The 11269-nt window shown below is 46.8% G+C and overlaps 1 protein-coding gene across 1 annotated transcript; it reads right to left on the reverse strand.

The window, feature by feature from the left end:
* Positions 1–5293: 5293 nt before the first annotated feature.
* Positions 5294–11268, reverse strand: NECAP1 (NECAP endocytosis associated 1). The gene is made up of 8 exons (XM_068701088.1): positions 11059–11268; positions 10405–10505; positions 10150–10254; positions 9635–9716; positions 9168–9276; positions 8899–9085; positions 7781–7874; positions 5294–7659 (listed from the first exon to the last, which is right to left on the reverse strand). Exons 1-8 carry the CDS (start codon positions 11154–11156, stop codon positions 7611–7613), a joined length of 825 nt encoding a protein of 274 aa, XP_068557189.1. The 5' UTR covers positions 11157–11268; the 3' UTR covers positions 5294–7610.
* Position 11269: the final 1 nt, after the last annotated feature.

Raw genomic sequence — 11269 nt, forward strand, 5'->3', positions numbered from 1 at the left:
AGGCACCTTTTGTTCCTCTCCAGGTGTCTGCATCACCTACTTCTGCCACGCTAAGGCACTGAAGTCAGCATTGGCATATTGAAAGGACTGCAAGTAAATAGCACTCCAGATGGCAGCCGCCAGCATGGGACCCACTGTGGACTCAGGGTGAAGAGCCTCTCCCTTCCGTTGCTGAATCCCAGCAGGCGTGGTGCTGCTGGCTGGGATTTATATGTAGGGCAAAGTATTCCCTGCTGACTCACACCGGCCTGCAGCACTGTGGCTTGTGTATTTTAAACCCTGCCTCCAGTTCATATTTATTTATGTAGCATTTTAGGACCAGTAAGGAGCTGGTCTTTGAACAATGGGTGCAGCCTCTGCCCTTTCTGAGCTGAAGGGTTGCTGTCAGAATTCAGTGTGCCCCACAGCTTATCAAACCTCTTCATCAGACACCTCCTCAGACTCTGCTAGCCCATCACGGGGCTCACCTCAGCACAGCCTAGTGCAAAAGTTGTGCTGTGAAATGATACAGGTTGAAGGTATTTTGTTCAAACCCTTCTCTAAGCACAGCTGCTTCTGAAGTTAGATCATGCTTCTCAGGGTATGTTCACTGCTTACAGAAACCCTGCCCCTATGCAATATATTACTTGAGGACTTTTTCTGTACTTCTATCCAAAAAGTATGCAGCAGTAGTTTCAAAGCATGCTTTTGTACGTATACCCATGGTATTGATTTCAACATTAGGTATTACTGACATCAGCCCCTAACTCTGGGCCAGACATGCAGCCTATCCTGCCATATCTCTAGCCCCATATCAAATGTTCTCCAAATAAAATGCCTTCCCAATGCTTTCCGAACTTCCCTGGCACTGCAACTCCCTGGAGCTCAATTCCTTGTCTCTGCTACTAACCAAAGCAACCTTTTGTGTAGCAGTACTGATTTAGCATCTCCAAACATCCTTGAAAGTAGTTTTCATAACACCCTAATCAGTGTTCATGGACAAGTGCTTAGAATTCACTTCAGGAAGAAAAAAGGAGAAAAAAAAAAAAAAAAAAACAGACACATACATCTATGTGTATACACCGGCAGACCACAAGAGGGGGTATGTGCCTCTCAGTTCCAAGCCCAACACTGTGCACAAGGACACTGAAGTGCAGAAGGTACTAGGACAGCATAACATTTCTGCATTTGGAAGATATAATTTCCATTACGGCCAAACTGTCAAGTGAGATTAAGGAAAAAACGTTGAAACTGTGTTTTAGTAAGCTTGACTGGAGGTCAACTATATGTTGTTCAAGAAAGCATTAGAATGACAAGTTATGATACTGGTGGGCATGAAAGCAGAACTGCTCTTGGACAGAGGAAAGCATTCAAAATAAAATAAAATAAAATAAAATAAAATAAAATAAAATAAAATAAAATAAAATAAAAAAATAAGCCAATACGACTCTGCAGTCACCCAAATCTGCTCTGGAATTTCAAAACAGATCCATGAAATTCCTTGTGCTAGCGTTTTATGGTTGCCGATATCCTTCTCTTTTGACCTACTGGCCTGAGTGCCAACATCAAAACACCCTTTTCCTCACCGTCCATATCAGATGATCCTGTGGATGCCTTCAGGTGCTGCAGTTCTGCTTTGTGGCTTGTTCTACATGCAGATCTGGCCCTCACCTCCCCTCCAGCCCCCCTTATCACAAACACACACACATGCCTCCTTCAGACACTGAAGGTCTCCCCCGGCCAGGGGAGCCAACCCAGGAGTCAGCATGTTCTTGCTGACAGATGCCAGGCGTGATTTCTTTGCAGACAGCACTTCTCCATTTCCAGCCAGGTTCCATGTGGCGTTTGCCTTCATCCCCCCTGCCCAAACTGATTGGAGCTCAGCTGGTCCCATGGAGAAGGTGTGGACGATAGCAGGGATCACCAGAAGACCTACAAAGAGGGGAATCAGCAGCAGGCTGATCACATTGTCACAGGTGAGACTGAGCTTGCAGTCCGTGGTGGCAGGTACTAACAACCCAGCCAGGCTTGCGCAGCAGGCTAGGAGTGCCAGGAAGCACCACACCCCCTCACATCCCTATAGCACAGGGCTCTCTGCACAAAGGCTGCAAGATACAGGCAACCACTGCCTTCTGTGAATGCCTCTTCAAACTGCTTCAGATGTTTTAAAATTTCTGTTCCCTGTGAAAGCCAGCTGCCTCCACCCTGTCGTGTGGTACTGCTGCCATCTTATGACACCTAGGAAAGAAAAGGAAAGGCAGACTATTGCAAGTTACCTGGCTAGCCTGCCCCGACACAAGTGATGCCAGCAGTTCACTTTAGACTCCCAGCAGCGGCAGCTGGACAAACATAGCTCTGCTCTCAAGTCACTACAGACAGGCTGCTGATCGATCTTCCCAAGCTCAGAGGCAGCTTAACTGAATATTTTTCAGCAGCCCGAGCCTGGATATGGACACAGAGCTATAGTTAATGGCAGTCAAAAAATAAACTATCAAACTAGAAGCGTACGGGCTGTTAATTGTGTTTTGCAATGTGTTTTTCCTGACTATCAACATGGACAAAGCTATTAACTTGGGTGAGACCCAACACAGTGTCTAGACTGAGGAACTATTGTTCACATAACATAACAAGCACCCACTGGCTTGCCCAGGCCATGAGACATTAAAACGTGTTAACTACAGAGGCCACACTGCTCTGCCCTTATTCATTAACAGCCCAGTTACACTCCCTCCTGGAGTTTTGTACGCTTATGCTGATTTAACAGGACAGATCACTTCAGACTCTGTTCCCCCAATCACTAAAGCTTACAAAGACTATGTTTTGCATGTGTGTTTGTGTGCTTAATTTGTTTTATTTCCTCCAATAGACATCTCTTCATCTCCGTTTCTTTAGGAGTCTATATACAGCAAGAAAGTTTTGTAACATCTCAAAGGTTTGTGCTTGCAATCCGCATTGTGTGGCTACAGTAGGAACAGTTACTGCACAGCAGTGAGGCGAGTTTTAAATCACAGAATGTAAAACTAATGGGGCTAGGGGACAAATGTTCACATCTCATCCCAACTACAACAGTTGCAAAAATAAATAAATAAATAAAAGAGACAACCAATAACCACACAACACTGGGATTTTTTTTTATTTTATTATTTATTTATTTATTTATTTATTTTCCCCAAACACTACTGTCTGCAGGAGCTCTTTCTACCCACTACAGTCCATTTCCCATTTGGAAAACATAAGCATGGACTTTCCTCCCTTTTGACCTCCACCCCTCTCAGACGGAGAGCCACATTTCCTAGCTGCCCAAAGACAGCAGTTGACCAATTGTGTTGAACATTATAAATGCACAGGAGACAGTGCTCAGATTCATAGAATGATTTGGGCTGGAAGGGACCTTAAAGATCATCCAGTTCCAAGCCTCCTTCCATAGGCAGGGACACAGTGGCTGGTTCTTCATCATTGCAGTCCTTGCCTTTGCCTTCTGGAGCCCAGGCCATGTGGCTGGAGCTCTTGTCTGTGAACACTGAAGTAAAACAGTCATTAAGTACCTCAGCCTTCTCCCTATGCCTGGTGACCAGGTCTATTTCCTCCCAGAGATAGCCCACAATTTCCCTACTCTTCTTCTTATCACCAATGTACCTATAGAACCCTTTCTTAATGCTCTTGATGTCCCTGGCCAAATTTAATTCTAAACAGGCTTTGGCTTAACTTGATCCCTGGCTGCTCAAACAATGTCTTTGCACCCCTCCCATGCCACCTGTCCTTGCTTCCACTGTCTGTATGCCTTCTTTGTCTGTTTAAGCTTGGTCAGGAGCTCTGTGCTCACCCATGCAGGTCCCCTGGCATTTTTGCCCAGAGACCTGAGCGTATTTGCTTGATGTTGTGATTCATATTAAAGGCCTGGCCTTAATCCTTCATCTAGAGAGCGCTATTGTTTGCAACATCAGAGACTATGTCTGAAGCAGCGGGCATCCAGCAGAAGCTAGATTAGAAAAAGACACTGGCAACAGAAAGTGCAGGAAAAGATGGAAGATTCAGCCAGTCTGGTAACAGGCAAAGTAATTTCACTAATAACATACTGCCATAGCCAACTTTTCTACCATGCAGACCCAGGGGGAGGGAAAGCCTGTTCCTGGTGAAGGCCATTGAGAAAGGGAGAGGATTTGTACACAACATGTCAAGGTATTGCACTGCAGCAGGCCCTGAAGTGTGGAAGGACATGGGGACCAGGAAGATCTCCGGAGAGGTCAAAGCTCTCTTCCTCATGAACTGTTTTCCAATCGTCTACACTTCTCTACTCCGCAAGCACAATTATATCCCAGCACCTCCCATAGACAGACTTTACCTGAAACTCCTCTTACTGTGAAGAAATAACTCCAGTCTTTTCACCCCTTCCCACTGCAAGTACCTGTTGTAAAGTCAGTTGAGCTTCACCATGGTACATGGATGGGACCCTTCACCTTCTCACTGCCAGGACCTACCCAGCCATTTATCCACCATATTCACCGAAAAGGGATAACAGCTTTGCTCTTACATCTGAAGAAAGAGAGAGGTGTTTTTTCCAGGCCACCACAGGTTCTGTTATAGTTGACAAATGGCACCAATGTTTACAGGTGCTATTAGAATATCTGGTTTAAAAGGTTAGGACTTCTCACCTTTACCCAGACCACATGGCTTCCACGATACTCTCAACACAACCAGGAGCAGTACTTCATTGTCTGGCAGACAAGCACTGAGCGAGTGTGGCTGTGCACGAACAGATGGCCGTGAGTAGCCTTGACCAGACCAGAGACAGAACATCAGGGCCCTGAGCACATATTCTGTGTCTTCTGGGGACCTGGCCCACTGAGTTCGTCTCCACAGTCAGCAGAGACTGCTTCACATTTGCAAGTATTGTAAGAACGAATTTGGACAAATATCTTCAGGGTGTAAAGCCTCTGATGTCTGAAATGCTAACTGGCAGGGCAACAAAGTTTTCTCACTTGCTAGTTTTATCCATATTCACATCAAGCGTATCTCCCTCCCTCCCTCCCTTCCTCGCCCCCAGCCCCAGTCAAGCCTGTTTTCCGCGTTGTTTTTTGACCCCCACCATTTGGAACAGCCACAGGTCATTGTTACGTCCTTCTTCCAGGCACCTACTTGGCCCTGACAGAGACTGAACTTCGCTCACTCCTAGAGCTCTTGCTGTCCAGTCTGCAGGCCACAATGCACTTGCAGAAGAACAAGTAGGCCAGTGGCATCTTGCTGGAGACAATGATCTTCAATCTGCAGGGCTTCCAAAGCAACAACGATTTGACAACTTAGAAGACTCATGACATTCTTTTCCCCAACATTACTTGTTTAATTGCCATTTCACCAGTACATTTTATGCTTTATATACATGTATCTTTAATCTTTGCTTCTTTAGCTTTTCAAATACATAATATATTATCTTCAGAATACTAACTAAGACAACACAGAAGAGGCTCCTAGTTAGTTTTTAATTGGTGCTATAAACTTCCTCAGTTTGGGGAACTGACGTGTAGTTGAAATGACAGGACCTGACAATATAAGAGAGAGAAAAAAAAAAAAAAGCCAACCAGCAGAGTCCATGGCTTAGCTAGCAGACTATGGCCACCCACAGATTCTGAGGAGACAGAGCTTAAGTACAATGAGACTGCAGGAGCAACTCTGAAGGTAGGGGGAAGCAGGGGGAACACCAAGAGAGCCAGGAGATCAGGATTAAATGACTACTTAAAATACATCCAAGAGCAGTCTGGTCCCCACTTCCACAAGTGGAACTGCAGCAGCTTTAGAGCCATTTTCAAGAAAAGTGTTGCTTCCCGGAGTGATGGTCTAGGTGAAACTTAGTCCCCAAAATGCCCTCATTGTAGCAAGAAGACAAAACAGACAACAGAGCTTAGCAAGTGCAAGGTACATACAACGTACTACTCCTTTAAAATACGCATGAGGAAGTCTTAGTCCCAAAGGGCAAAATTTACTTGCACGGGTGTGCTAGCAGAGAATATCCCAGTTTCAAAAGTGTTGCTGCTGGCTGAGTGTTGAAAATGGGAAGAAGTTGTCTAGAGAAGTACTTTAATGCTAGGGTTCTAGTGACTGGGTACTATAAAATGGTCATTGAAACCATCTTCCTGACTAGTGTTTTGGCTTGTCAGCTAGCACAGAAGGGCTTGTGAAGTTTCTAGCCTGCCCAAGGGCTTTGCCCAGGGTTATCAGCAGACTTACAAGCCAGATGACATCCACAGCTGCTGAAGTTGGAATAGTGTCCACATCAAAGGGCCTTCAGAAACTCTCCCAAAAGGAACAGGAGAAAGTAAGGGCCTTCTACCTCTAATTCTCTAAACCACATGGGAAGTAGAGGATTTTCAGGACATATTAAAAAAATAAAAAATAAGCTTCTGAGTTACAGGAACCAGCTCACATCCCTAGAAAGTTACTCCTAGAATAAAAGCCACAAGGAACCCAGGTGGGATAATTTGGCCATCACAGTTCTCAAGGTTGAGCCTACTATATATTTCTTGCCCAAATGATATGTGACAGCTGAAAAGGGAAGAGTGACTGTCCCTTCACTGGAGAATAACCCACTGTCTCACCACAGCTCTTACTGTGGCATGGATGCACAATACTTGTAACACAGTGCAGTCACAACAAGTGCTGCTGGACAGATACAAGTCCAGGGCTCAGGATAGCGATGCAGGAACATGAAACGCTGAACGGTGGGATTACCTGGATGTCATCTAGTGCAAGTAACTACCGAATTATAAAGACAGATTCTTTTTTCTTTTTAAAGCTATTTCCAGTTAAACAGCTCAATGGCTATGAGGCCTTTGCATGAAGGAACAGGGAAGAAGGGAGGAGTGAGAGAACTTTTTCCAGTGAACCTACAAGCCAAACAAGGAGTCTCGTGATGGGGAGCCCAGCTGCAGTTACAGCAAAGGGGCAGCAGATCTGCTCAAGGACTTGCATGACTCCTCCCCTTAAGAGCACAGGAACATCCAGCACTATAAAGAATTGCACCAAAGAAAGGAATAGTAGTGCATGCACGGGGAGGTTCACTCCTCACCGCAGACATAATTAATCTAACAGGATTTCATGTTGAGATTTAGGAGAAATATGACTTATCTCCTCACAGATTCCATTTACAAGCTCTAGCCATATGCTGCAGCCCTCAGCACTGTAGGCCAAGATGCAGTGACTTGAGCTGCTATTGAAAGTAACTGCAAAAAGCAATAGGAAAAAAAAAAGAAAAAAAAAAAAAAGACAAAGAACCCAGAGGCACCTACCCAGCCTCCTCCTGTACCCACCTTCCTCAGGATTCTTGCTTTCCCTGTATGAAAAGATGGGGAAGAAGAGCTAGGATGTAGCATGCAACAGGCAAGTGGGTAGAAGAAATGAGGCTCCCCCTTCTCCTTGCCCGCCTTGTGAGGAGTCAGTATGTTCTCTTTAGGTTCAGTAGTTTCAATGTGGGGTCAAAAATAGTAAGTTTTGACTGAAGTGAAGACCTGGCTTAAAAAAAGGATTGTCCTGACTTGTTTCTGATTGAAGACTAGAGGGGTTTGTGCCCCCTGTGATTCCAACTGGTGCCTCTAGAGCCTCTTGGTCATCAGTTTGTTCCATTCCGCTGCTTTGACCATTCAGAACTGGACCCAGTTGGACTGCTGAGGAGCCTGATTAGGAACAGCACTGAAAGAAAGACAGGACAATCAGAAGGAGCAACTCTAATAGGACTTCTTAACTCACTGCTCTTCCAGCACCCATGAGGAAGCCACCTCTTCTGTGTGGAGTTCCCTTCACCAGAGTTTACCTGGATGCAGTGCTGAAGTCTCCCCAGAGGTCTGCGGTAGCTGTGGCTGGTGCCTTGGATGCAGACACAGGAGCATCTAAATCTAACAGGATATCTAAGAAAAAGAAGAAAAATCTGTCAAGGGGAAACAAACAACAACAAAAAGACAGGCATTTAAACTGTCACCTGCATAAACTACCAGGTGCAGTGGCATCCAGCTCTCCCTCCAGGAGAAGGAAGCTAGAATTTTTAAGGACTAAGTTTGTTGTAACAGCAGCCCCTTTTACTAAATGTACACTGAGCCTCCAGCTCCTGCTGCAGGGGTACATTGTCGTCAAGAACCATTCGGTCTGCATCTTAGTGTATCAGCTAGCGGATTAGCAACATATTACTCCTTCCAAGTGGATTTAGGAATCAGATTCAGCCCAAGCACAGCAACCATAATAGTTATTGAACAGGCTTCTTCTGGTCAGTACAAATCACGCACTGCAGCCCAGTCCTCTTCAGGAGGTTACAGCTTCTTATCAGGTCTGTATACAGCACTGCAAATGTCTCTGAATTCACAGGAGTATCATCAGCATTCAAGTTGCAGTCACACACTCAGTACAGCACCTAAAAGACTGCAGCAATCTCTGTTACAGCCCAATTCCACTATGCTTTGCACCTTCTGGTCTTCGTACTAAAGCTACCTCCCTCCCCGTTCAACTCCTCTCAAGAAGTTCTTTTCCTGCACCTCTCAAAAACCACAGAACTATCTGTCTTTCCCTATGGAAAGCAAATGACTGAGCACTATTTTCCTAAATACCCTATACAGCCCTGTTAGTGCCCCTAAAGCACACACAAGTTCAGAAGAATTCAAGTATTTAAATTCGATACCCAACCACCCAGGTCATTTTGACCAATTCATTTGGTTTTGGTTTCTCTTCTTGCAAGGAGAGCAGCTACAGTGCTATTCTCCCTGGCAAGGCTATCAAGCTGCTATTATTAAACAAACACGGATATCCTCAGGTCAAAGGAAGCAAAGCCCTCAGGGTACATCATGTTTCACAGGGCTTTTAACTGCACTTTTGACACTAGTTCCCTGCAGCTGGCCCGTGTTCTGGTGTCCAACAGACTATTTGTTCTGTGCTAATGTTTACCTGCACTGCTCGCATTACTGGATTTCAGCACGGGTGGCGGTGTGACTTGGTTGGCAATGGCTGTGGAAGAAGGAGGAGGGATGGGAGGGACTGCAATTTTGCCTCCTGGTGGAGGTGGAAGCAGGCTTAGGCCCCCTGATCCAGACACACGAGGCTTGGCTACTCCTCCTTTCTTTGTCGTCATGTTCTGTATAAAGAGGGAGGACAAGTGAGGAGCAGTCTCCACTGACATATCCAGAGAAAGAAGCTGAGTCAACTTCGCTCCTTACCCCAATGTTCAGTTTGATGGTCTGCCCTTCCTTGAACCCTAAATCTAATTTGGGACGCGTGTCAGCTTCCTGAGACTCCCTGGAGATCTCAGTCTCCTGCTTCACCCACCTAAAAAGAAGAGAGGTAAACACAAGACACTGTGGCAAATGGAAGCAGAGCCTCAGAATAATGCATGATTCCTTTCCCCACTCTGCCAAAGAACTGTCATGCCTTGCCAAGCCAGCTATCACACCACCCCCAGTGTAGTACAGCAAAAAGCTCAGAATACCGCAAACCCAAGAGACTGTCTAACGCTGCACCTGTAGTGTCACAGGACTTAAGACTAACAGATCAGACCCTGCAGGACCCTCAGCTTGCAGTGCTTAATGATCATCCTGAGGAAACCTGCTCTAAGAGAACATGCACCACCACCCAACTCATTCCAGGAGCTAGAGGAAAAGCAGCAGTCCAGAAAAGCACAACTCACTTGAAGTGATCCTGCAAAGATACGTTGAAGTCAAAGGCATCACCACGGTCCGTGAAACCAATGCCTATAAATGCACTTCGTCCTAGCAAGGAGATGGAAGGAGTCATTGTAGGTGCCTTGCAAATTGACCCATGTCCATTCACTCCAAAATCCTCCTGCTTCTCCTAAACCACTCTGTGCTACTTCCCTCTGACACATCTACAGCTGGACACAAGCAGCTCACAGAAGTTCATTGCTTCTGGCCTGTAAGATGCGCTTTTCTCACCATGTAGCACTCTCAGAAACTGAATGCTCCTCCTTGTACTCTGTGCAATGCAGAGAACCCTTCTCGGTTAATCCTGCCTTCCTATCCCTCTAGACACCCTACCCAGACTTTTCAGCACTCCCGCCACCATCTCAATCCACCAGACACACATGCAGCTCCATCACGTATGCCTGATGAACGCAGACATTCACCAGCTCCATCCACCTCCTCTACCCCTGGCACTTGGCGTATACATGACCCCTCAACTTACCAGTCCCATCCTGAATCCGAATCACAAAGTAACGGCTGGAATCTGTCACCGTCTCCACTGCAATGCCAGGATATTGGTCTATGGGAGCCTGAGCAAACAGCTCCCCTAGAAACAAAGAAGCAGGTATTAAGGAGAGCAAGCTTTTTGTAATGCATGTCCAGAGCTACCACACAGAGCTTTGAGCAGGCTTAGAGGCGCAGATTCATAACTAGTGACCACAGTTACAGTCTTGCCAAACCACACGCCTTCCCTTACCTGACACCTTATCTTCTAGCTTTATATATGCAGTTTTGCCTTTGGAGGTGACACGAAGTCGCCCTGTCCAGTCCGGATGGTCCAGTTTCCAGTCAGATGCCCTGAAAAGAGAAGCAACTGTTCACTGACCGTACTCCAACCTGTCCATCCAGCTGAAGTCTCTGCTCCCAAACCTTCAACGCACACAGACGCCTTGTTCCCCCCCTCTTCTCAAACAATATCCCCCTCTCTTCTCAAGCAAGGTCTCGGCTCCTCTGTTGCTGCCAGCCGACATGCATGGCTCTGAGCAGCCTACCTTTCCGCTGCATGAAGGGAAATAGACACTACCCAGAGAACATCAGCTCTGCATTTTCTTTATAATATTGCGGAAGAGGGGAGACTGAAACCCAAGAACTCCCTTGGAACCTTTAAACCCGGAAAGCGCCTTATAACCATCAGGAAAATTCATCAGTCTCCTGAAACACACTGAGAAGCCACTCCGTTATGTTACCCTACTGTAGTGAAGCAGCACCGGGTACCCCTGCACCTAGGGGCAGGTGTTACACCAGCTAACACCGTGCCTGCAGCCGTCCTGACTGCCCCGGCCAGGCCGCCCCCCCCCCTCCTCCTCCTCCTCCTCTTCTTCTTCCTCCCGGCCCGCTGAGGGCCGAGCACCTGTATCCGCGGTTGGAGGTGCGCGGCGGGATGCGGTACACGCTGACATCGGGCTTGACGCAGAGCACGGACTCGTACTCCAGCTCGGCCGCCGCCATCTCGGAGCCGAGCCCGGCGCGGAGCGAAGGCTGGGAGCCTAGGAGCAAGGGGCACTTCCGACCGCCATCTTTGCTGAGGGCAGGCACCGCCCCGCCGACGTTGGGAGCGGGCG

The sequence above is a fragment of the Anas acuta genome, chromosome 1 (assembly GCF_963932015.1).
Source record: "Anas acuta chromosome 1, bAnaAcu1.1, whole genome shotgun sequence".
Taxonomy (NCBI): domain Eukaryota; kingdom Metazoa; phylum Chordata; class Aves; order Anseriformes; family Anatidae; genus Anas; species Anas acuta.

What these genes read in the sequence shown, in the direction of transcription:
- NECAP1 (XM_068701088.1), bottom strand. Translation starts at nt 11,156, where the DNA reads ATGGCGGCGGCCGAGCTGGAGTACGAGTCCGTGCTCTGCGTCAAGCCC. An exon ending in TCTTTGCAGGATCACTTCAA is followed by an intron (nt 9,277 to 9,634) that starts GTGAGTTGTGCT and finishes TCTTCTTTTTAG; the next exon opens with GTGGGTGAAGCAGGAGACTG. An exon ending in CAGTAATGCGAGCAGTGCAG is followed by an intron (nt 7,875 to 8,898) that starts GTAAACATTAGC and finishes TCTTTTTCTTAG; the next exon opens with ATATCCTGTTAGATTTAGAT.